The following is a 25227-nucleotide window of genomic DNA, read 5'->3' on the forward strand; positions in this document are numbered from 1 at the left end:
GAAGGTCCCCTTTCCCCTCTCCTTCCCCAGGCTCCTCCTAACTCCCCTCAGCCAGCCCTCCGCCCCGCCCCTCCATACCCACCAGTTTCCAGCCTGCACCTCTCCCCTTTTCTAACCCCACCCCCACCCCCCCTTCTCATGGATGTAACTTGACCACAGTTCCTTGTGCTGGTGGCTCCTTCCATCTGTCCATCGGAAGAACCCCATGTGTGTTTGGCTGCCCTCCTGTTTGACCTTTGCTTTGGTTCCCGGAACCTTGCTTTATCGTAAAATATTTCCAGACCAGAAAGGGTGGGACCTGCCCATGCCTCCTAGAGCAGGCACCAGCGCCAGCCAAGTTCAAGGCCTGGCCCCTCCTGCCTCCCAGGCACACACCCCCCTTCTTGCTTCCCAACGCCCCCACAGGCAACCCCAATAGCCGTGACCTTGGCCCGTGAAGGAGAGCAGTAAAAATGCTCCTGGTGGAGAGGCTGCTCTTTGGACCTGGAGAAGCCAACGGGGCGCGTCAGGCAGGAGGGTGGCGGAGAGATGAGCCTGGAGGAAGGACCTGAGCAAATAGAGGGGGTGCAGGCAGAGCTCCACCGCCCCTCCCCCATGCCGCACCCCTGCACTGGGGCACTGGGTGGGCTGGGACCTCCAGGGAGGGGTGCAGGGCCGCCCCAGCCTCCTCTCCGGGCTGCATCAGTACGGGGAGGGAGGGAAAGGGACACTGCGCACCTGGCCTGGCCTCTGAGGCAGTGGCTTGGAGCAGGGGCTCAGGGTCCTTCCCGCCTTCAGGGCTCATTTGCAGCTCTGTGAAACCCTAGCGCTTTACCCAACTCCCACGTCCCACCCCATCTGCAGCAGGGGCTTGAGGGTCCCCGGGGAGAAATAAAGTGAGGAAACCGCGAAATCAGGTCCAAGGGAAAAAAAGAGAGAAAGAGATGGATTTCCCCCCTTCTGTTCTTGGCAACGGCTTCCAGAGGCTCCAGGGAAAGGGAATTTGATAACCATGTAACTTCACCCTTAGATAGCCCAGGCGTCGTCTGGCGCCCAGCCAGGGGCATGTTTGCCGAGCAGAACGGAGAGCCGTTTCTACAAAACCCATTTATCTTTCAGCTCCGTGTGTCTGTCTGTCCCTACACCCACTTCTTTCCCCCTGTATGTGTCTCCCTCCCCCGCTTCAATGCTCTTTTTCTCTCTTTCCTCCCTCCAGCTTTCTCTTGCGCCCCTTCCCTGCCCTCCCCCAGGATGGATCTTAGCTGGATTTCGGTGGGATTTGATCATACCACATGGTACCATCGCAGGGCCACCCTCACCTTCCACTCCCCAAGAGAGGAATCCATATGTAATGCACTTCTTTCTAGTCCACTTTCTGTGTTCAAAATACAGTGTTGTTTTGAGCTTTATAATTACATAGAAACATTGTCAAATGATTTGCATTTTCAGCTCAATGTTGCTTTTGCAACAGTGTGGGCCAAGTGACTGACTGTATTTGAGGTGGACCATTGGGTAAATTTTGACACGTGTGACTCATGAAGGGATAACTGCTGTCAACACGGCGAGCATCTTCATCACTGCCTCCCCCTCCAAAGTTACCTCCTGTCCCTTTGTCACCCCTTCAGCTCGTTAATACCGTGAGCTGCGATGACTGATTTAAGAATATTCGATAACTACTTTGCCATACACACGCCCTTTTGTGCTCCCTCGAGCTCAGTGAATTTCTGATACCAGCTGCCCAAGGTTTTGGACAAGTATAATCTCGTTATTGAGATCTGATTATAGGTTCTCCGCCCAGCTTTGGATTTCAAAGTTTAATGGATCTTGTACGAAAATTCTGGGTGACATGTATAAGGAAGGGGAGGGATCCTTAAAACGGTTGGCGATTCGGCCAAGTTATTGAGCGCCTGCTGGGTGTCAGTGGTGCCCTAGGTGCTGGGTGCTGAAGCAGCCTCTCCCGAGCCTCGGCCACCAGCCCCAGGGGTCGGTGTGGAGAAATCCGTGTTTGTCACATGACAGAGGCCTTCCTTATCTTTTCCCTTTCTAGCTAGAAGGACAAACTTTTCAACATGTGGGCCTTTGTATTTTTAAATCAAACCTACATGAACCAGGCAAATAGAAATTACTCTAAGGAAGAATGACAATAAATGAGCCCAGAGAGTGATTTTTTTTAGGGCTTCGATGCTTCCTTATCGCTGACCACCTACCAAGTCTTAGAGTCGTCAGAAATTTCTGACTTTATCCAACCATTTTCTTTCTTTCTTCGTTTATTCAATAAACATAATCCAGTACCTGTAACATACCAGGACTCTCCTAGGCCATTGTTTTCCTTTTCCAAGGGCTGTCAGAACTGCCAGGCGAAAATCAAGTTCAAGTTCGAAAGGGAGATAACCTAGACTGGAACCATCGGAAACCATCTCACAGTGTTTCCATTATGATGACTATTGTAAACATTGTTTTCTGCAGAGACCAGCACATATTATAATTCTGTTTCCTTTCTTGTGTAACAGTTTGGGTACTTTTTAAGTATTTCTGCTTACCTTGCGGGTCCTGGGATTCTGGGGCTTTTCTCTTACGGTGCCAAACGCAGGTAGGCATGGGTCCAGGCTTCCACATTCACTGCTCCCCAGGCAGCAGTCTCATCCCTGAGCTGCGGCCAAGTCTTGGAGGGTGGACCGGCCAGCTGTCTAGCTGTTCTTGTGGATGTCGTCACCTTGATCATCTGGGTGCTTCTGAGTATACTGAGCTCCCAAAGGCCACCTCCTGCGTGCCACCATCAAACGACTGTGTTCATATAAATCTTGAACCTGTCATGGAATTAATTTTAGCATGTGTTATGAATCTGTATTCGTTAGCTATTGCTGCATAACAATTACCCCAAAACTTTGCGGCTTAAAAACATAATTTATAGTCTCTTGGTGTCTGTGGGTCATGGATTCAGCCAGGGCACCATGGGGATGGCTTGTCTCTGCTCATGGTGTGTGGGGTGGACTCCAAGGCTGACGTCATCTGAAGGCTTGACAGACGCTAGAGGATCTGCTTCCAAAGTGGTTCATTCACACGGCTGCTTAGTTGGTTCTGGCAAGTTGGTTTCATTTTCATGAGGGGCTGTCCACACATAGGCTTCTCCACTGGGCTAGGGATACCTCAGTAGAAACCTTGATAGAACAAGTAATAGCTAGACTGAAAAGAAAAAAAATTAGTATTTTAAGGGAAAGTAACTTGGACTTATTCTGCGATATCACTACGAGGGCCTGGTTGGATGAGCAGCAATTTCCAGACAGTGGTGATTCTGAGTCAGGCAGGAATGCCCTGGGTGGCTAGGGCACCCCTTCACGGTGAAACAGACCCTGCCCGCACCCTGGAAGCGGGGAGGTGTGTGCAGACCCCACAGGGAGTGGTTGGCAAGATTCATCCAGGGGATTAGGATGCTGGCCAAGTAGCTGCATTTCGGGCCAGGCTCCAGGCTCAAAAGGAAAGGGTGAAATAAAAATCAGAAAAAACAGGCCTTTGGAGCAGACAGGAGGCATTGCTTGCATTTCACACCAGGAGAGACAGGGCTGACGCCGGACGCCCCCTGCTGGAGGGCATGCGACATCTCGTGGGCTGCCTAGGAGGAAGGATGGGTGGCTCAAGAGCCAAGTGAATTCAGTCTCAAAGAGGAGGTTGCCACGTGGAATGGGGTCCCCTTTCTTACCCTCTTTCCTCACCTCCCTCCCTGGCCAATGTCTAGTGATCTTTACAGCACAGGGCCTTCTTCCACCCACAAACGGATCAAGCGTACACACAGATCTAGGCACCTGTAACCACTAGTCACCAGCTCAAGAAAGTCCTGAGTGGGGGGATTAAAGAGGGTCAAGTTTGGCCCAAGTGCCTGCAGTCCTCTTCATACTGCCCAGTTGGTGCTGCTTTAGGGGCTGTCTGCTTTCAGTAGCAATAGCAATGGTCACCGTGACGGCTACCAGCACCCAAATGTGACTGTCGGACGTGAAGTGTCCAAGAGAGGCATGTGACCGACCTGCTGGGGTGAGTTCCAACATCACGATGGGAAAGGTCTCTACCCACCAGAAGAGAGTTGTTCATGAGAAGCAGATGGACAAGCTGAAAAGTTGAGGAGTTTGTCAACTGTGAGCTCAAGGAATTGTTTTGACCCAGAGCCAAGAAGGCGAGCTGCCCTCACGTCACATTCAGACCTCTGCTGCCACCTGTAGGGCTTTGGTCTGCTTGTTTGTCTTGTGTTTCAGCTCCCGGTGAGCCTGACTCCTCCATCTGTGAAATGGGTTTAAGCCCTGCCCTTCCAAAAAATGAAGAAAGGCAATTTGTGTGTGTGGACATGGTATGAAATTATAGCAAATTGTTATTTATTTTGAAAGTAGTTTTTATTATGGGAAAATGTATATAACATAAAATTTACCATTTCAACCACTGTGGAATTAAGTGAATCCACATTGTTGTGTAATCATCACCACCATCCATCTCCAGAACGGTTTCATCTTCCCAAACTGAAACTGTGCACCCATTAAATACTAATTCCCCCATCACCTCCCCGAACCCCCTAGTAATCACCTCTGTGAGTCTACCCTCTGTCTCTATGAATTTAACTACTCTAGATACTTTGTATAAGAGGAATCTACCCTCTGTCTCTATGAATTTAACTACTCTAGACACTTTGTATAAGAGGAATCTACCCTCTGTCTCTATGAATTTAACTACTCTAGACACTTTGTATAAGAGGAATCTACCCTCTGTCTCTATGAATTTAACTACTCTAGACACTTTGTATAAGAGGAATCTACCCTCTGCCTCTATGAATTTAACTACTCTAGATACTTTGTATAAGAGGAATCTACCCTCTGTCTCTAGATACTTTGTATAAGAGGAATTTACCCTCTGCCTCTATGAATTTAACTACTCTAGATACATCACATGAGAGGAATCATTCGGGTTTTTTCCTTTTGTGGCTGACTTATTTCCCTTAGCATAATGTCTTCCGATATATACCCAGAAATGGAATTGCTGGATCATATGGTAGATCTATTTTTACTTTTTTGAGGAACCTCATACTGTTTTCCATAGTGATTATGTCATTTCATATCCCCTCCAGCAGTGCACAAGGGTTTCTTTTTCCCCACATCCTCGCCAACACTTGTTATTTCTTGTCTTTTTGATGATGGCCATCTGACAGGTGTGAGGTGATAGCTCATTGTAGTTTTGATTTGCATTTCCCTGATCATTAGTGATACTGAGCACCTTTTCATTTACTGTTGGCCATTTGTATATTTTCTTTGAAAAAAAGTTTACTCAGGTCTTTAAATTGGAATATTTGTGTGTGTGTTTTCTATTGAGTTATGTGAGTTCCCTATATATTTTGGATATTAACTGCTTATCAAATATATATATATATTTGCCAAGACCAATGTCAAGGAGATTTTTCCCTATGTTTTCTCTCATGAGTTTTACAGTTTCAGGTTTTACATTTAGGTCTTTAATCCATTTTGAGTTGATTTTTTTATGAGTGGTGTAAGATAGGGGTCCAATTTTATTATTTTGCATGTGGTTATCCAGTTTTCTCACTACCATTTTTGAAGCGACTGCCCTTTCCCTTTGAATATTTCTTGGCTTCTTTGTCAAATATTAGTGGACCATATAGGCATGGGTTTATTTCTGGGCTATCAATTATGTTCCATTGGCCCACGTGTCTGTTTTCACACCATACCCTACTTTCTTTCTCATCACTATAGCTTTGTAATATAGTTTGAAATCAGGACATGTGATGCTTCCATCTTTGTTCTTTCTCAAGATTGTTTTGACTATTTGGGATATTTTGTGGTTTTATACAAATTTTAGGTGGCTTTTTTTTTTTTTCTATTTCTGTGAAAAATCCCCATGAAATTTGGATGGGGATTGCATTGATCACCTTGGGAGGGAAGCTTAAACTTTGAATGGCGACTGATGGACACAGTGATGAGGAGCACAGAGAATTCATACTCATCTGGGCCAGGTTAAGACCTCTACTTAGAGGGTCTGTCTCTTTTATGCGCTGCCTTTTATTGTTGAAGCTGAAAGTCTGCAATCTACGTGCCCTGATTCCATTACATTTTCTTAGATTTTCTCTTAGGTTCTGGCAGGAGAACAGATGGCAAGGGATGGAGATATGATTCCAGGGCAGCAGGTGTTGGAGGTTGCTGGTGCAACAGTGGGCATGGGGTCCTGGTCAAGGTTGTGCCTCTGGTAGGTGCAGAACCAACCATACAGTGGCTTCTATAGTGACCAGCAGGCACACTCCCTGGGGCTAAAATGCACCCCAGGGGCAGGGGCAGCATATAACCACTGAACCTACTCTTTCAGTCCTCCCCAACCTTTGTAATCAAATCTCCGTGTTAAATTCTCTCTGCTGGAGATACCTAGAATGGTATCAGGTATCCCGGATGCACCCAGACGAAGCATCCTTTCATGCAATTTAATGTAAAAAGAATACTACACCTTAAACATGTTTGGTTTGTATCCTTCCAGACTTTTCTCTATGATTTTACGATATACATTACTTAATCTTATGTGTTCACATTAGTATTATTATTTTATATGCATTATTTTGCAATTTGATTTTTTAAAAAAAAAAAAGTCTTGGAGGTCTCTCCATGTGGTCATAAACATGAGATTACTACATTTCTGTTCATTGATATCTGGTGTTCTGTTAGCCATGTATCTAATGATGGACATTCAGGTCTTTGCAATTGTTTGGTCTGAAGAGTGTGCTGTGGTGACCATTCTTGTACCTGTGCCAGTGTTTCTCTGTGGTAGTTAACCAGAAGGGGAATCACAGAGTTGCTGGGTGTGTGCATTTCTAATTTTACCAGAGACTGCCCAGTGGTTCTTCAAAGTGGCTATACCAGTTTACTCCCGCCCATGGGCAGAGGGGTACTTGCTCCAATTTTTAATATTTCCAAACTCTAGTTTTGCACAGTCTAGGGGATGAAATGCTTATCTTGCTGTTGCTGTAGTGTGCAGGTCCCTGCAGATTAATGGATCTGTTAGGTTGACAGTGGCTACTTCAGGCTTACTAGAGTGGCAGAAGTAATTGTTTTTGGGATGCAGTGTGGCTGCTACTCACTGGCTTTCAGTGCCAGGCCTTCGAGGTAGCTCTTTTGCCAACAAAGCTGCACCAAAAAGCTCACCATGAATTCTTGTGCCACCAGAAGGTGCTGCTGAGCCTTTAGTTGGCTGAGGCTGCTGACCAGAGGAAGGAAAAAAGCCCCAAGCCTGGCCATGAGCAGTAGGTGTGCTGAGGTTCTTAGGAGCCGCAGGTGTCTAGCAGTGGCCAGCCGCGGTGGAGGGCAGGAAAGGATTCCACCAGCCACACCGCTGGGGACACACGGAGCAGCTGGTGGCTTTATTGAGAATCAGTGACACAGTCCACTCCCTGGGTTAATTAAACATCACGGAAGCTAGACAGTGCTCACTGCTTGATTCCTTTTAATATGTAATTAATTATGTGATGAATTCTGAGAGGCCCCAATCCAAGTCCAGTAGGAGTGCTGTAACCTCTCTGCTTTGAGAAAACAGAGAACAGGCAGGACAGGGAAGGGAGGGGAGAGGCCTGAGAACAGTTACACTTTGGATTCATTGTTTCGTTTCATTTACAAGATGCTCCTCAGGAAGCTTAAGGAACCACCTTTCCAGAGGACCTCAGTTTCAGTTATAGTCTGGGGGTGGGGTGGGGTGGGGTGGGGGGAATGAACTCATTCTGTTGCTGGAAGACTTGTGTTCAAGTTCAGACGTTGCTACTTTGTGTCCCAGCTGCCTAACCAGGAAAACGGGGCTAATATTCCTTCCCACCCGCCTTCAAGGGCTCACATGTTCCCAGTGAGCAGCACCATAGGCCGGACGTCAGGACCACAAATTCCGGCTCTTGCTCTAACCGTAGCTCCCGGGGTAACACAGAAGGCCCCTTACGCGCTCTCCGCCTCGGTTTCTCAGTCTGGGTGACGGTGTGAGCACCACTGTTGCACTGGCCTCTGTGAGGATGAAGACGACAGGAGGTGTGAAGGGTTTGGTAAAATGCTGCTGTCTTGGATGTCACCACCTATCAGGTGCGGCGCAGGTGTGCAAGAAAATGCCCAGCGGCAACCAACCCAAACTGGTTTTATTTTTTGGTGCTGAGAGGCTGTGCTTTCATGGATGACACAGTTGGCCAGGACGATTTCCCACCTGTCTTCTTATGCAGCTGGGCAGTAGGGTCCGAGGACTTCAAAGATGAAGGTCAACCCTGAAGATCAGCCCTCGGGGTGCGCTCCCCGAGGCGTCCTCCCGGGTCCTCCGGGATCGCGCGCCACCTGGTGTCGGGTCCCCGCCACTGCCCAGAAACCACGTGTAAGAAAGTGCTTACAACCTAACTACGCACCCTGGGTTTGAGCCGTCCTAGCCAATGGGGGAGGGGGAGGCGGGGCAGGGGGGAGCAAGGGCCCAATCACCGCCTGCCCTCCGAGGGGGAGGCGGGGCTTGGGGTTTACCACGTTGGGTTTGTCCGCAGCGCTAATTACTTTTTCCAGAGGCAGGAGGGTTTCACTCCGGCTGGCGCCGCCGCCTCGCGCGCTCCTGCTCCGCCGCGACCGTCCGGGGGGCTGCTCCTCCCAAGTACCATGTGTGGCGGCGCCCCGCTGCCTCCTCTCGTCCTGCCCTTGCTGCTGCTGCTGGTTTGGGGACTGGACCCGGGCGCAGGTAGCGGCTCCGTCTCCCGCCGCCCTTCGCCTCCGTGCCTCTCGCGACCACCTTGCGCCTGCCCTCCCGAGGCATCCCGGCGGCCCCGCTGCCCGCGCGGCCCGGCGCCGCGGCGCACGGCTGACAGCGCGCGGGGCCGACGGGGCGCAGGCCGCAGCCGCCGCCGCCGGCGCAGGACGGGGCTGCGAGCCGGGCGGCCGCGCGGGAGACCTTCCCCGGGTGGTCGGGCCCCGGCGGAGGCGCTGGCGGGCGCGGAGGTGCCGGGGCGCGGGCGGGGCAGGGCGGGGCGGGGCGGGGCGGGGAGCGCCCGCTCGGGGCCGCGTTGCCCCGGCGCTGGCTCGGGGTGCCCGGCGCTGGACCGGTGCGCGGCGGGCGGGCCCCGCGGCGCTGACGCGTCTCCTCTCTCCCCGCAGCTGTCGGCGACGCGGCGGCCGACGTGGAAGTGGTGCTCCCGCGGCGGGTGCGCCCCGACGACGTGCACCTGCCGCCGCTGCCGGGCGTCCCCGGGCCCCGACGGCGGCGACGCCCCCGCGCGCCCCCCGCCGCGCCGCGCCCCCCGCCCGGCGAGCGCGCTCTGCTGCTGCACCTGCCGGCCTTCGGGCGCGACCTGTACCTGCAGCTGCGCCGCGACCTGCGCTTCCTGTCCCGCGGCTTCGAGGTGGAGGAGGCGGGCGAGGCCGGGCGCCGCGGACGCCCCGCGGAGCTGTGCTTCTACTCGGGCCGCGTGCTCGGCCACCCGGGCTCCCTGGTCTCGCTCAGCACCTGCGGCGCCGCCGGCGGCCTGGTACTGCCCGCGCCCCCTCCGGGTCTGCCAGTCGGTCTGTCGCAGCGCAGGGGGCGCCCCCCCCCCCCAGGAGGGCTGGGGTTCGGGTGGGGGCGCCTAGGTGGGAACTCCAGCCTCCAGGGCTGCTCTACCGCAGACCCAAGTGGGGTACGCCTCGGCGGCCCAGGGGAGCGCAGGCCTAGCGGAACCTGCCAGGCCCCTGGACCGCGCGCGGCACGCTGCGCCCAGGCGTAGAGCGCACAGGGTTTGCACGCGCACAGGTGTGCGCGCGCGTGCATGTGCATGTGCATGATGGGGAACACCTGTGTGTCTCTCTCCCCTCTGCTGGGGCGCGGGGATGGATGTCCTCTGTGCCTGGAAAAGGAAATGTGGAGGGGACTCCTGACCCGCCGCTCACCTGCTCCAATTAGTTGAAACATGAGAACCAGCGGGGTGAGGGGCTCATACCCTTGTTCCCTTACACGACAAATAGGCATTTGTGCATTGCCCACCCTGAGCCAGGCCCAGGGGACCTCGCCTTGGTGATAAGACTCTTCCCATGCCCAGAAGCTCCCTGGCTGTGGCAGTGTCTCTCTTTCTCTGTCTGTGCCCCTGCCCTGCTGCATTTGAAGGACCCGCGACAGGTGCGCGGAGGGGCAGGGGAAGTTCTTGCGCACCTCTGGCCTGCCTGGGCTCACAGCGATCGCTGGGCTCCATGGGTGCCCAGCCATTTGCTTCCCAGCTCCTCCATGGTGCCGGAGGAGTGCACATGGCTGGCGGATGGGCTGGCCCCTGGCAAAGCCTGGCATGGGCTCAGGGCATGAAACACGCAGCTGTTAATCTCCTGTCATGACCAGCTGCCGGGGAAGCAGTTTCCGATATTGTTTTGTGTCTGGACACAAGAAACTGCTCCCCAACCTCCGCCTTATCTGGTTGCACCATCTAGAATTCCCTAGCCCTTACCCACGTGGGCTGCAACAAGTTGCCTAGAGTCTGCAACTAAGCCAGAAAGCCCCGGGGGTCCCGGTTTTTATGAGACTTCTGCTTGCTTCTGAGCAACATACGGGGCGGGGGGGCTCAGGGGTAATGTCCTGGGACTGGCCTTCAACCGGAACCCCTTCCAGGACTTTTCTGTGTACTGATCGGAATGGGATCTACTTTTGCTCAGCTGGGAGAAATTGGTTTCTTTGGTTAAACTAGGAAAGTGGACCGTGGGGCTGGGGGGGGGGGGGGTCGGGCGGAGAATGTGGGCTGTGGGCGAGAAGGCTTGAGAAGGAGTGGGAGAGGCTCGGATCACTGTAGGACTCGGGTCATGACTGTATCATGTTCTGGGAGGGACTGGAAGGCCCACATCACTTTTGCTGTTTTTGCCAAAGTGTTTAAAGTCTAGGTCACATCACTGCACTGTACATGGAAACATCTGAATCCCATTTGCTGCGGTTTAGTGAGTTTCTGTAGAGGTCAGAGTTTATACTTCTTGGTGTAAAGTTTCCAGCGAGCAGCTATCTGTGAAGGAGCCGGGGGTGGAAATCTGGATAACATTGATTTAAATCCCCGCCGAGGGAGTGCTGGGCCCTCTCGCAGATGGCATCTGAGCAGCCCGGGTTCACTTCAGTCCTCCAGGCTTTCGGGACTGTCCTTCCCCTCGGCACCATGTGAGGGCGCTGTGCTTTAGATAAAGGAACAGGGCCAAGAGGCTGAGTTCAGCCGTGCCAGCCGCACACGGGTGGACCTCGAAGGCTAGAGATTCTGAATTCCTGCTGGAGCTGATGCTCCTGTTGTTTAGTCTGCCTTGTTCACCCCGTCCGTCCGCGCGAGCCGGACGCCGGACCCTTTTCCCCAAGTACACGCTGGCTGAAGGCAGGAGGGAAGACATAGCCTGGCGCCTTGGAGGGGGCCTCTTGGTGGCAGGGCGGTCCTGGAACGCACAGAGAAAGGGAAGAACAGGAGAGGGGGCGAACCAAGTTTGCAGCGCACTGCAGGCTGCTGCTATTGTGGTTCTCAGACGTGCTTGAGGCAGCTCAGGTGGGTGGGCGCGTGACCTTCACCCTTGACCGTGGTGGAAGCGTTGCCAGGTGGAGACGTGGGGCGCGTGCGTGCGTGTGTGTGGCGAGTGTCAGGACAGGCCTGGCTCCAAGGCGTGGGAGATGGGCAATGCCACGTAGGTCGCTTTTGGTGGCCACAGATGGCCGCACTGCAGAGCCTCCTTGTATCTCGAGATACTTAGAGCGGGGTTGGCAAACTTAGTCTGTAAAAGGCCAAAGAGTAACTGTTTTAAGCATCGTGGGCCCTATGGTCTCTGTCGCAGCCACTCAACACTGCCCTTTCAGTGAGGAAGCTGCCACAGACGGTAAATAAACAGACGGACATGGCTGTGCTCAATAAAACTTTATTCTGACGTTGAGTACCAGTTCGACCCTGCCACACCTAACACCTCACGGTGGCTTACTGGGGAGCGTTGGGCGCAGGGGCGGGGGAACACAGCCTCTGCTCCTGTCGCGTGGACTCCACCATGCTGTCTGTCCCCAGAGATGTTCGAAGGAAGGGCGCGGTCAGAACAGATCCTTACGTCATTGCTTAGGAACATGAAGAGTAAATCTCAGGCTCCGTGCCGCCCCCTCCCCCCCACCCCCGTGTCTGCCCGTGGGCACCGGCGTGGGCCTGTGGTGTTTCCTTTCTCTGTGTCTTATTTCGGAAGGCTGGGCAAGCGGCCCTTTTTGGGTCTCCAAAGACCGCAGGCTCAAGTATTAATTGTTTTCTGTTTATGCTCCTTCGTTTTATTTACATTTCTGAGAGTCCTTAGATATAGCGTAAGGTTCTGGAAGAGGGTCTGTAACTGTGTAATTTCAAAGCAATGACGTTTGGGCATGTGAGGGAAGGTATTTCCTGCCCCAAATAGTTTACGTCAGTTTGGACCAGCCGCCTCCGTGAATAGGACCAGATCGTGGAACGCCAACAGAGCTCGAGCCGGGGTAAGCTTCCCCGGAATTGGCAAGGGGACGGAACTCCAAGGGATGGAATGAGCGGCAGTCTCTAAAAGGGCTCTCTGTGCTGCTTGTCTGAAGACAGGAGACGAAGGGGCTGTTTTCCATCCCTCCCCGTGAGACTCGCCAACGGGTTTGGGCAGCTGAGCGGTGGCCCTTCCGCCTCAGGTGGTTACTAACGGCCTCTGCGAGCGTTTGCGGAATGCTCACCTCTGTTCCACGGGGGGAGGGCGGTCCAGAGAATAATACCAGGGAGCTGAGGCCAGCGGGCAGCTTAGATCAGAAGAGCTGGGGGACCCCGTGCCCGAGAGGGCAGCCTAGACTCCTACGACGAAGGGGCAGGTCTGGGGTGTTGCTGCCTTTGGAAGAGTTACCAGGCTCTTGATTGTTGATAAAACGGCCCACGTCTTTTGTGCAGCATCACGTGATCACATATAGCGGAGCAGGAATTAGTCTTGGCAAAGATCCTACGGTGCGGAGACCATTTGGAAGGGAGCTGGACCAGGCTACACGATCACACGTCATCATGTTGATAACAGGTGTCGGGAAGGTGCATCGTCTAAGAGACTCATCAATGGATATTACTGATCATGGGCGGTGTAAATTTATTTGGAAAACGCAAAGAGCATTCTTAAAGCCCTGCAGAAAGAAACCGTTGGGTGGAGGTTAGGGAAAGTAAGAAGGCGAAGGACAGTTGTGAAATTTGGAAGGACAGAGGAACAAAAGGGAAGAACTTGGATCGGAGAGTTCTAAGGCCTCAAACCCCCTCTGGAAAGATGTTCACACGGCCCCTAGGTGACATTCTACACCCACCACCGCTCCTGGGTGTCAGGCTGCCCGTGGCCGTCACCGGGGGGGACGTAACGAGATTCCCTCATTTGAACTTTTGCTTTGCTGGCAACGTCTTGAAAAAGAAAAAGGAGTCGAGATGGGATGATGAGCTGAAGACGTCTTAGACGGATTGCATTCTTGGAGTTTATTTCCTGAACTCTGAAATGCTGCAGCTGCCTGACCTTGGATGTGTCCAACGGGAGATGTTCCTGCAGCCAGCACGTCGGAGGGAACCACGCAGAGCCACCGGTTAACCTTTCCCTGCGCACGCCCCTGCACACAGATGCACGGTCACGCTCGTGTTCCTTGGGAAACGAGACTGCACGGCCGTTCGGGGCTGTGATCTTAGAGCGAGTCCCTTAGCTCCTTGGAGCCTCCCCGCCTGCAGCCTTGCAGGGTGAGGGGGTAAATAACAGCGGCCTTGCGTGGCTGTTGCTAGCATGAAACAGATGAAGTCTGCGAAATCATTAAGTGAGAGCTGGCACATTAAAGCACTGGGAACACGTCTCTTCTCTTGCCACACAGGCCGTTCCCAGGCTTTTCCAGTTATAAATCAACCAGTCGGTCAACACCGTTGACAGCAACCAGCTCACTGTCACATACCTTCTGTGTGCAGGACACTCTGGTAGGCTCCCATCAAGCCTCAAATAAATGCAGGCCCTGTCTCAGAGGGCAGTCCAGATTTGCACAGGACGGAGGTGCCGTGGAGCCTTCAGGGTGGCTGGAGGTGGGAGAATTGGAGCTGAAGGGGGTGGGTCTTAGGTTCTAAGAGAGCACAGGATGGCCCAGGTTTATCCCGAGATAAGGGTCCGTGAGTTGGCTGTGGGATAGGGATGGGAGGTGATTATTTTAGGAGATGGTGGGAGATGAACAGAATGGACAGGCGTCTGGATTCGGTGAGGTGGGGCCCTGGGTGCCAACCTGAGGCATTTGGAATTTATCCTAGAGACGTGGTTCTCAACCTGGTGCTGGCATCCTTGTTTCCTGGAGGACTTGTTACTCAGCGGCCAGGCCCCACCCCAGCCTGAGAGCTGGGGTTTCTAACAGGTTCCCAGGTGCTGCTGCTGGTCTGGGACCTCATTTTGAGATCACTGGCCAAGGGGCAATGAGGAGCCTTTCTGGCTACTGACTGGGGAGTCCCTGGCGATAGCAATGGCGGGGGGGGGGGGGGACAACCAGAGGAGGTGGTGAGCCAGCATGTGGGTCCCTCCAAACAAGACCTTCTAAAGCAAAACCTCCCCTAGGGGCTAGACCGTGTGTGAGTACCCTGTAGGGTTTGTCACCAAGGTGAGACTCTCCCTATATTGCATCCTGTTAGAACTACCTGCTCACTGCCTTGTGAACACAAGTACTGGGCTGAACAAATAATAACCGGCTTTGAAAGTGCCTGGCCCAAGGGGGCCTTTGACCTCCCGTAGCCTGAGCATTTCAGGAAGAGTCGGCCCCTTGTTAGAGTTGAGTGTCTCCTCCAGGGAGCATGGGGCTCCTGCAGGTACAACGCCTCCCATGCCCCGTGCCGTAAGCCAACTCTGTTTCCACCGTGGAGGTTTTCACCTGCCGTCATTGAGGTGTTCTGCGCTGGCCTGACGCTTTCTGCACACCAGCTCCAGTGGGGCTCTGTGCCTCCGCTTCTTCAGTCTCCTCAAAGTACCAGAGGGAACATACTCAAGTTGTAACTTCAGGGGAGAGGCTGAAGGCCGTGCTTTGCTGCGGGTCACGCAGTGCCACTTTTAAGAGTTTTATTTGGGCAGTAAAATCTCTGAGTTGTTCTTGGCAGGCGTTCTAATGAATTAGAAACCTTGAAATCTGCTTAGAGCAGTCAGTACAGTCTCACCCGGTGTTTTGAGGACTGGAGGTTGGAGGCGATCTTACTGGGTGATCCAATTTACTTTCGGAGAGGCTTGGTGCCAACTCTTCCTTTCGCAAGGTGGAGGGGTCTGTAGCTTGCGGCCTGAGTGAGTTCTGTGCTCATGGCTGGAGGAAGCGCTGTGTTGGGGCCGGGGGGGGGGGGGGCGGGGGCAGTGCTTCTCAGAGTAGGGCCCCCGGACGGCAGCATCAGTATCTCGCGAGGACCTGTTGGAAGGGCACATTCTGGGTCTCACCCAGATGTCCAGGTGACTTTGATGTGCACTGGAGTTTGAGAAGCACTGGTTTAGTGTGTCATAGCTTTCAGGCAATGGTGGTGGGACAGAGGGAGAAGACGGGATGTTCGTGACAGCCTGAGACTGACCCACCGGGACTGAATCTGCTAGCTGAGGCCGGGGTGGGGGCATGGACTGCAGCCCAGTGAGCAAGCATGGGCCTCCCCCAGCCCTTGGGTTCCTCGTGGGAGGTTTACCTGGTCCTGTTGACTCCTGATCAGAAGGGGAGCGAGAACAGAAGCGGGTATCCTGGGGAAGGAGCATTGGTTCCAAGTGCGGGAATAGTTCTCTGTATCGTGTGTGTGTGTGTGTATATGTTTTTAGAATTAATATTCCTTCTATTAAAGCGACCAATTAAAAATCCTAGTTCTTACATTTTCATTCAACTTAAAAATCACATTTCATTTATCATCTAGCAACTTTCTGCAGTCCCATTTGAGGGGGTCTGCATAATATTTGGCCCCATTTATAAATTTGGTGATTAACAGCTTTTCGACCCTTCAAACTCTGTTTAGAAGTTTAACATATTCAATTTCTTTTTAAAGTTCTTTGATTAGAAACAAGCCCTTGTTTGCAAGTACTTAAGTGATTCTTAAAAACCTAATAAATTAGTCTTATAAACATAGAAAATCTTAAGTTCTCTTATATATTCTAGTGCTGCTTATAAACCTAAGAAGATTTTAAAAATCACAAGTCTAAATCAATGATGCATTTTAAATTAGAATTACCAATCTAACCCATTAGATACTTTGCCAAGTTCTCATAGATGCTACAAGTTCTGGGGGGAAAAAAAAAAAAGTACAAATCTCCTGTCACAAAACTAGTGACCATACAGGTCTGACTGACTCCACCCTCCATGTAATTCTAAATATCCCTGGGGAGAGATCCATTTTCTCATTAAGGATATAATTGTCATTCATTCCCAGCACATTTGGGGTTGCTTCCTCAGGTAGACTTTTGGGGATGATTTAAAAAATTATTTTAAAAATCAAGTTTAGCCCTGGCTGGTGTGGCTCAGTTGGTTGAGAATCATCCTGTGCACCAAAGGTTGTGGGTTGAATTCTCGGTCAGGGTACATGCCTGGGTTGCAAGCTCGATTCCGGTAGGGGGCATGCAGGAGGCCGCCAATCAATGTTTCTCTCTCCCTTTCCCTTCCTCTCTCTCTCAAAATCAATTTTTAAAAAATCCTTAAAAAAAAATCAACTTTGCTTTTATTAATAAATACATCTTTGAAAGCAAACCTGGAAAGTGGGTGCTGTTGTATATCTATCACTGTACCCCCCACACCTCGTGCCCCCCTTCTCATCACAACTGTTGGTGGGATACTTCTAGTCACAGGGAAGCTCCTTCTAGGGCTCTGTACCTTGGGCAACCTGCAAAGACAAAGCCCAGATGTGGGAGCCAGGTGGCCTTGCTGCCCTTGGGCTGTTGGGGTCGCAGGTGAGTATGAATGAAGGTGACTGACATCCTGTTTTCGTTTTTCTGGGCAGGTTGGCCTCATCCAGCTCGGGCAGGAACAGGTGCTCATCCAGCCCCTCAACAATTCCCAGGGCTCGCTCAGCGGAAGGGAACATTTGGTCAGACGCAAATGGTCCTTGACACCCAGCCCCTCCACGGAGGCCCAGGCCCCTGGGCAGCTCTGCCAGGTTCTAACAGGTGAGTCTGGAAAACAGGATGATTGACTCACATTTGGCACCATTGCAGGTCCCAGACCATTCCCACTGGTGTGTCCCCAAATGCACCGAAGTCACGTGAGCAAAAACTTACCCCTCCCTGTATTTTGAAAGCTTTTTTTCATTCCTTTAAGGGCCCCTGCCTTTTCCTTTCTGTGTGGATTAGTGTCAGCATTTCATGTGTAGCAGCCCTTTGAAGAAGGCATTTCTGGAAGGAACCCAGGATCTCATTAATACAGTGTCTCATCTGTATGGATCAAGAGCAAGTTGAGGCCCGAAAACCTGGATGGTTCATTGTTATCAGACCCCAGGTTGGTGCAGAGCTAGGGTGAGAATTCCTCCCCTCGGTACGCTGGCCAGAACTTGCTCTCCTAAGACAGGGGTCTTCAGTCCTAGCTGCTCGAATCAGAGTCACTTGGGCGACCCATGAAGCAGTGATTCTCAAAGTGTGGCCCCTGGGCCAGCAGCATCAACATCACCTGGAAACCTGTTCTCAGTACCCCGCTTCCATCAGAAATGGGGAGCAGGTCCAGTAATCACTACCTTCACAGGCCGTCCAGGTCAATCTGATCATGTGAAAGTGTGAGAACCGCTGCATTAAAGAATGCCATGCGCCGACCTGTCCCCCAGTATCCTCACCTGATGGGTCAGGGGTGTGACTTGGATGTCAGTGTTTTTAAAGGTGATCCTCGCAACCAGCGTGGGGGAAGAACCCTGTGTTCTTACTTTCTGTGCCTCTATGTGAGCAATCTGTGGGTTATCTGTCAGGCGTTAAGGAACATTTCATGGTGCTGTGTCACTAGCAGTCTGCCTGCGAGTGTCCCCCGATGAAGACAAACATCCCGCTACTCACAGGTGGTATTTCTACCTGGAGACCGTGGGACCCCGTGGCTGAGCTTTGGGAGTTGTGCTTTTGGAGTTTCAAGACTTACCTTTGTATAAAAATATAGTGTGTCTCCTGCCCTGGCTGGTGTGGCTCAGTGGGTTGGGCGTTGTCCCGTGCACTGAATGGTTGCTGGTTCTATTCCCGGTCAGGGCAGGGGCCTGGGTTGTGGGCTCCATCCCTGGTGGGGTACATACAGGAGGGAGCCGATCGATGTTTCTCTCTCTCCCCCTCTCGCTTCCTCTCTAGAAATCAATTTAAAAAATCTTTAAAAAAATACAACGAAAATAAAAATATAGTGTGCCTTAGTTTAGTATTCCGGTGATCCTAGAAAGAAATCCCTTATGTGACTCTCTTTTAGAACAACTCTGTTGTTTAGAAATGAGCCTTGCAGCTCAGCCCAGCCGTTTCGTGCAGTCCCGATCCTGCCCAGATTGTCGCCTTCCTTAGCCTGGTCTGCATTCGTCAGGGAGGCACAGAAGGTGATTTTGCTGGGTCGAGGCCATCTTTGCAAGCCCAGGAGAGCTCTGAGTGGTAAACGAAGAGAGGGTGCCACAGAGCATTAGGGTTTTGCTCTGGCCCATCCCACACCCTTACAAAAGCAGGGAAGATAGACTTGGTATAAAGTTCCTGGTAGCTTAAAATTACCATGAAATCCAAGGGCAAGTATGGTTGAACCCCATTTCCCCCTCCAGTGAAGCCAGCGCACATCAGCTGCCGGTCGCGGTGCGCATGGGTGATGTCATGGGATGTCTGTCTGGTTGCCGGCTCCCCACCTCTTTAGGGGTGTGAGAGCGAGGACTGCTGACCAGATGATAAACTGCGCTTGTGTCTGCATTTTTGTCCCAGGGGTTAGCGTCGAGGTGTCCTTTGGATGGACTGTTTAGCCTCTAACAAAGGAAATGAAGCTGTCACAAAGGCAGGGTGGGGAGAGTGTGATGGAAACTAAGTTAAAACAAGAGCAGTCATGCAAAGGTGCAGAGAGACATTGCTGCTGCTGCTGCTTAAAAAAATAACCTTCCCCTTCCCTCCCCCCCAAACCTCGCATCCGCGTGCTTTGCCATGCGGGAGAAATGGGAATTTAAGGCTCTGCCCTGGGTGGGGACACGGACTCAGGAGAAAGGTCCATGTTTTGTTTCTGGTCGCTCTTCCTCTGCATGAGGCGCTCAGTGGACTTTGCTGCTGTGCCGAGGAGGACAGTGGGCCCCTTAATAGGCTTAGCTAATAAGCATCAAGCACTGGGAGTTTAGAAACTAGGGAAATTAATTCACCGAGACACCCGCAAAAGGCATTGTTGAAGTTTCCTGGAAAGATTAATCGGAGTAATCCGAGCTTTCCCATGGGAACATGTTCTGTGGGGCTAACCGTGGTGGCCGCAGGCGTCGCCGGGCCTTGTCCTCGTGTTACCCCAGCCTCGGACATGGCTCGGCGGTAGCCAGCTGGCTCGCACAGGTGAGGGGAGCCTGATCTCTCTGCCTCCTCCACGAAGCGCTCGCTGTACGCCTGCGCGTTCGGGCAGGTGAGCCGCATGCTCTCTAGGGGGCTAGAGGGGCTGATACCGTCCAGGCCACCTGGAGGGAACTGCCGCCTTCTCTTGGGGACAACTGAGCTTGCATTTCTAGCAGTTTTGGGGGCTCCCAGAGAAAAGGGACAGGCTGATCCTATTTCTGTTATAGCTCCTTATTTTTAGGACCTTATAAACTGATTCATAAAATATCACTCCAGTTGGGAAGGTTGGAACTTGGCATGAAGATACGGAGTCTGTGTGAGCCCCCCCCTCCCCCTCCGTTTGGGTGAGAGCATGAGTTTCTGAAGGTTTTTTGGCCACTCTCAACAGCTGAAATGGTACTGGGATATTTAGAAATGTTTTTCGATTTTTACGTGGTTATTTTTAGTTTAAGACTTCTTGTCTGTCTTCTGTGGTTATTTTAATTTCTCCTTTCAGATTCGGTTTAGAGTCTTCCATGAGCATTCTCATGGCCTCCCGTGACTATCTGAATTTCGGTCTCTGCCTTTTCCACCGTGGTAGATGTGACATGTAATGGTGCAGCTAAATGGTAAAATAATAAAAGAACTTCGCTGTGAGGCACTATCAAAATGGGACTCCTGCCCTGGCCGGGATGTCTCAGTGGTAAAAGCGTTAGCCCCGCACACCAAAGGGTTGAGGGTTCGATTCTGGTCAGAGGCACGTACCTGGGTTGCAGGTTCGATCTGAGTGCGGGAGGCAACCAATCGATGTTTCTCTCCCCCTACTTCCATGTTCTCTAAAAATCAATGGAAAAAATACCCTCAGTTGAAGATTAACAACAACAACAAAAAAACCCCAGGACTTCTGCACGTTTGAGTGGTGGTGGGCTCGTTAGGACACATCCGACAAAGGTACCCGTGAAAGCATCACTGTCTGCTTTGTAGTTTTAGTTCTGTTCTGATTGTTGTTTTGTTTTGTTTTGTTTTTTAAACATATCTTTATTGATTTCAGAGAGAGGAAGGGAGAGGGAGAGGGAGAGAGAGAGAAACATCAATGATGAGAGAGTCATTGATCGGCTGCCTCCTGCACGCTCCCAACTGGGGATCGAGCCCGCAACCCGGGCCTGTGCCCTGACTGGGAATCGAACCATGATCTCCTGGATCCTAGGTTGATGCTCAACTGCTGAGCCACGCCCAGCTGGGCTGTTCTGATTCTTCTTTAAAATAATTGCAGTTATTTTTTAATATTGTCTGGTTCATTTATAGCATTGAAAAGTTCCTTTTAGTCAGTATTTAGAAGATACCGTGACTATTCAGAAATTGCATATCACTAATTTTTAAAAAAATTTATCTTTATTGTTGAAAGTGTTACAGATGTCCCCTTTTGCCCGTGTAATCATATGTGTGTCTATGCATGCTCTGTAGTAGATAATTGGTTGGGGCTTGTGCTTTGTATCCACTAAGATTCATTGGGTTGAGAATGACAGAAACCAAACTGGCTTAAACACTAACGACATCCCTGCCATGGGCTCACGGCGCTGAGGCTAGGGCTCGGGTAAGGCTGGCCAGGCTGCGCTTCTCCGCAGTTCTTTCCCTAAGTGACAGCTTTGTCCTCAGCTGGCTTCTCCGGTGATGAAGAAGAGGCACCGAGGCTGAGGAGATAAATTCTGTTTAATCAGGAGTTGAGGTGGGTTGGCTTGGATTTAATTGTAATTGAACTTGAGTTAATTAATTTAACTTGAATTCCTTTCTGCTCACCCCTGGTTTGTGTCAGTGTCTGGGGGCAGGGTTGGAAGAGCTCAGATCTCAGTCCCCACATCACTAGGGAGCTGTCGCTCTGCAAAAATTCTCCCTGCATCAACAATCCATTGATCTGTGCTCTATCCCTGCATCAACAGTCCATTGATCTGCGCTCTATCCCTGCATCAGCAATCCATTGATCTGTGCTCTATCTGCCTTTCCTCGTCTGTCCTTCCTTTTAAAATGTAGTCATTCAACAAAAGTGGCTTCAAGATCTCCAAAGGAGTGGGGCCTCTGGGAGGGTCTCCCTCTTGCCTTGGGGGGACCCACCTGTGCTCTTGTGGTTCCCCCTGGAGGCTCTATTTTCTGAACTGATCACTGGAGAATCAGGAAGAATGGATACTCCAGGCCCGGGGGCAGCGTTTGAATGAATCCTTATGAAAATATTATAGTTGGTGTGCCTTTAAGCTTCCAGTAACTTGGTGTGTGTGCGCCTGTGCATGTGTACGTTCTTTAAATTGGCTTGAGTATATTTTATTTTTTGGCCTCTGTATTTAAACTTGTGATATGCCATCATCAAAGGCAGTAATTTATTCACTGGGCCAGTGTTTATTTGCCGCTGACTGTGCCGGGCCCAGCCCTGGCCATTGGGCCTCCTGCAGTGACCAGAGACATCAGTCCCTGCCCTCACAGAGCCCACGTTCTAGTGGCCTATTGCTGACATTTGGATCAAAAGCTGGTTAACAGTCTTGTTCAGGATGCGCCCTAGGGAAGAGGGTCCCCTGTCACCACTTCCCTGCTTCCTCCTGTGCCAACCTAGGGGACGTGCAGGTGGGAAGGACTTTCTGATTCCCAGTGGTGTTTGCTGGGCCCATGGAGGGAGGAAAGAACAGAAGTGAGAACCAGGCCCCCCAATTGACAGCCGTGACTCTTCAACATGAAGCAGGGGCGCCCAGACACGGGACAACGGCTGTTCTGAGTGGCACCTTGTTCCTGAAGTCGGAGCCTCGTGCTCAGGTGGGAGTCTGACTCCCCACACTGCCTGCTCACCTGCTGGCCTCTGGTACGGCTTCCTGGGATCCTTTTACATCTCTCTGCATTCCCTTCACCCCTGGGACCAGATGGGCTCAGTGGGACTGAGGTGTCTCCTCAGAACCCGACCCTGGTTCATGCCATCGGGGCATTTTCTCAGGGGCATTGCCAGCAGGCACCCCTCGTTCCCCTTGTCCTCTGCTGGCACGGTCTCCAAAGGCCAGCACCTTCCAGGGTGCCTCTGTGGTCACTGCTGCTCCTTTATCTCACTGCCTTGGGGTCCTTCTGCGCTTCCACCCTGGAGCAGTCCCCCCTCACTTTCTCAAGCCCCTCATCTTCCCTCGCTCTGTCATTTGTTAGCTCCTTGATATAGTTGCAAAGAGCTTCGGTATACCCATTACCCAAATTCATCACGTTTTAACATTTTTCCCTAGTTGCTCTATAGTTAGCTTTCTCTCCCTCTCAACTTCTCTCACCCCCACCTTCTCCCTCTCCTCCCTCCCCCTACTCATGGTCCGTCCTTCCAACTTCCCCAACCCTCTCCCCACCACACACACTAATTTTTTTCTGACCCACCTGAGACTAATGTGCAGACATCATGTTTCTTTATCTATAAATACTTTTATTTACATTTCCTAAGAGCTCCTACTACCCATCCGTTATTTATCAGACTCGGGATATGAAACATTGACACAGGACTACTATCTAAAATATCATTTGTGTTTAAATTTCATCAGTGGTCCCAGTAATGTCTTTCGTCGCTTTCTTTTTCTCGATCCAGAATCCAGTCACGAATGACACTGCATTTAGCTGTCACTGCTCCTTCGTCTCCACCAGTCTGGGTCAGTGACTTAGTGTTCACCTTTCCTGACCTTCACATTTCTCCAAAAATACAAGCGCAGTGCACTTATTTTGTAGGAGGTCACTAAATTTGGTTTTGTCCGATGTTTCCTCAGGGTTGGGCCTCTGTTAAGCATTTTCTACAGGAAACCAACGAAGTCACGTGTTCTCTGTGCATCTTACCTGGAGACACACGCTCTCACTTTGTCCCATCACTGGGGATGTCAGCCTTTATTACAACGGTCCAGGTTGTGTTTCTAGGTTAATCTGCTGTAAAGCTATCATCTTTCCACGGGTAATTAGCAAGTAAATTGTGGGATCTTTTGAGACAGTGTAAACGTCCTGTTCTGCATCAAACTGTCACTCACGAGATGTAGCATCTCTTGATTCTCTGCAGACGCCGTTGTTGTTGTGCTGGCTTCACAGTGGTGCTTTTCTAACCCCATTATACCCTCCACATTTTTAATCAGTGCCCTCCTGCAAGGAGCGTGTCCCCTTCTCCCCCACTTATTTATTTATGTCTGTGTGGACTTGTAGATTTTTATTGTACCCCATGGATATTTACTTATATATTTATTCATTTATTAACATGCTCAGATGGTCTCAGATTTGGACATTGTGTGGGTAACTTATAAAATCAGACGTGGGCATTGGATTTCCTAAAGGCTTTTGCAGCAGTGTGGAGACAGGCATGTGAATGCTCTCCTTCGATGTATTAACGTGGTGTATGATGTAATTGGATTTCCTGATATCACACCAACCTTGAACTCCTCGTATAAATCTCATTTGGTTGTAATGTATTGTTTCCTTAAAGGGATGTCATATTCTGTTTGCTAATGTTTTACGTAGGCTTTTTGCATCCAGGTTCATATGTCACGTTGCTCTGTGATTTTTTTAAATTTTTTTTTTTGCATGTGAGCTATGCCTCTCAGTTTAGCTATCAAAGTAATACTAGCTTTAAAAACCTGTGGATGTTTTCCTTTGTTTTCAGTGCTCTGGAACAGTTTATGAATCATTGAGGTCATCTAGTCTGTGAAGGTTTGGTAGAATCCCCTTTGGAACCATCTCAGCCTGGTGTTTCGTTGTGGGCTGTAGCACTTTTATAACTTTCTCTGTTGTTTCTTCTGTAAAAATTGGCCTGTTTAAGTTTTGTATTGCCAATGGGATCAGTTTTGGTAAATTGTATATTCCTAGTAAATTTCATCTAGGTTTCTAAATTGAAGTGAATAGAGGCCCCCCCCCCCCTTACTTGATATGTTAAATAATTATTATTTAATGTGGTTCAAACTAGATTGCAAATTCCTAGGTCATTGGTAAGGTATACCTTGGTTTACGGAACTGTATTGAATGAACATTTTGTGATTTTTTACTGCTGTCGAAATCTATCTTGTGTTTAGAGGGCCAACTTAGATGTCACCTCTTCCAGGAAGTCCACCCTGATTGCCTCGCTTAATTTCTGGAACTTCGAGGTGCTTTGTCTACATTCTGACCGTTACACATATCTCCATTTGCTGTTTGTTGTCTTAGTTGTGTCTGACGCACTCTGGCTGGAAGGCAAGACTGATGTATCACTTTCCTATTGCCAGTGTAAGAAATTACCATAAACTTAGTGGCTTAAAGCAGCAAAAATGTATTCTCCTGCAGTTCTAGAAGCAAGTGGTCTGAAATCAGTTTCACCGGGCTAATGTCAAGATGTCAGCGGGCCTTCCCTCCCTCCCCCCCTCCCCCCCTCCCCTCCCTCCCTCCCTCCCTCCCTCCCTCCCTCCCTCCCTCCCTCCCTCCCTCCCTCCCTTCCTTCCTTCCTTCCTTCCTTCCTTCCTTCCTTCCTTCCTTCCTCCAGAGGCTCTAGGGGAGAATCCATTCCCTTGACTATTCCAGCTTCTAGAGATCTGCCTCTGATCCTTGGTTCTCAGGCTCTTCATCTTCAGAGTCAGCAACGGGCAGTGGAGCTCTCCCAGTTCTGCGCCACTGCGACGGTTTCCTTCTGTAGCCAGCTCTCTCCCTGCCTCCCTCATAGAAGAGCATGTGTGGTTACGTTCAGCCTAACTGGATCACCCAGGCTAATCTCCCCGTCTCAGGACCCTTCACTCAATTACATCTGCAAATCCCCCTTTATTGTGTAAGTTAACATAGTCACACGTTCGGGGGATTAGGACAGGAACACCTCTGGGGGCCG

General features: G+C 51.0%; 1 protein-coding gene across 4 annotated transcripts in view; it reads left to right on the top strand.

Annotated features, from left to right (window-relative positions):
- Positions 1 to 8544: 8544 nt before the first annotated feature.
- The window catches only part of ADAMTS17 (ADAM metallopeptidase with thrombospondin type 1 motif 17), a 156158-nt gene continuing 139475 nt past the window's right edge, over positions 8545 to 25227 (top strand). For all 4 annotated transcript variants that reach the window (XM_081124765.1, XM_081124767.1, XM_081124766.1 and 1 more), the window contains exons 1-3: positions 8545 to 8697; positions 9111 to 9481; positions 16907 to 17072. In XM_081124765.1, the coding sequence (XP_080980891.1) occupies positions 8619 to 8697; positions 9111 to 9481; positions 16907 to 17072 (616 nt within the window). In that variant the 5' untranslated portion in view covers positions 8545 to 8618. The remainder of the gene's footprint in view (positions 8698 to 9110; positions 9482 to 16906; positions 17073 to 25227) is intronic.

The sequence above is a fragment of the Miniopterus schreibersii genome (genome assembly GCF_964146895.1).
Source record: "Miniopterus schreibersii genome assembly, chromosome: 22".
NCBI lineage: Eukaryota > Metazoa > Chordata > Mammalia > Chiroptera > Miniopteridae > Miniopterus > Miniopterus schreibersii.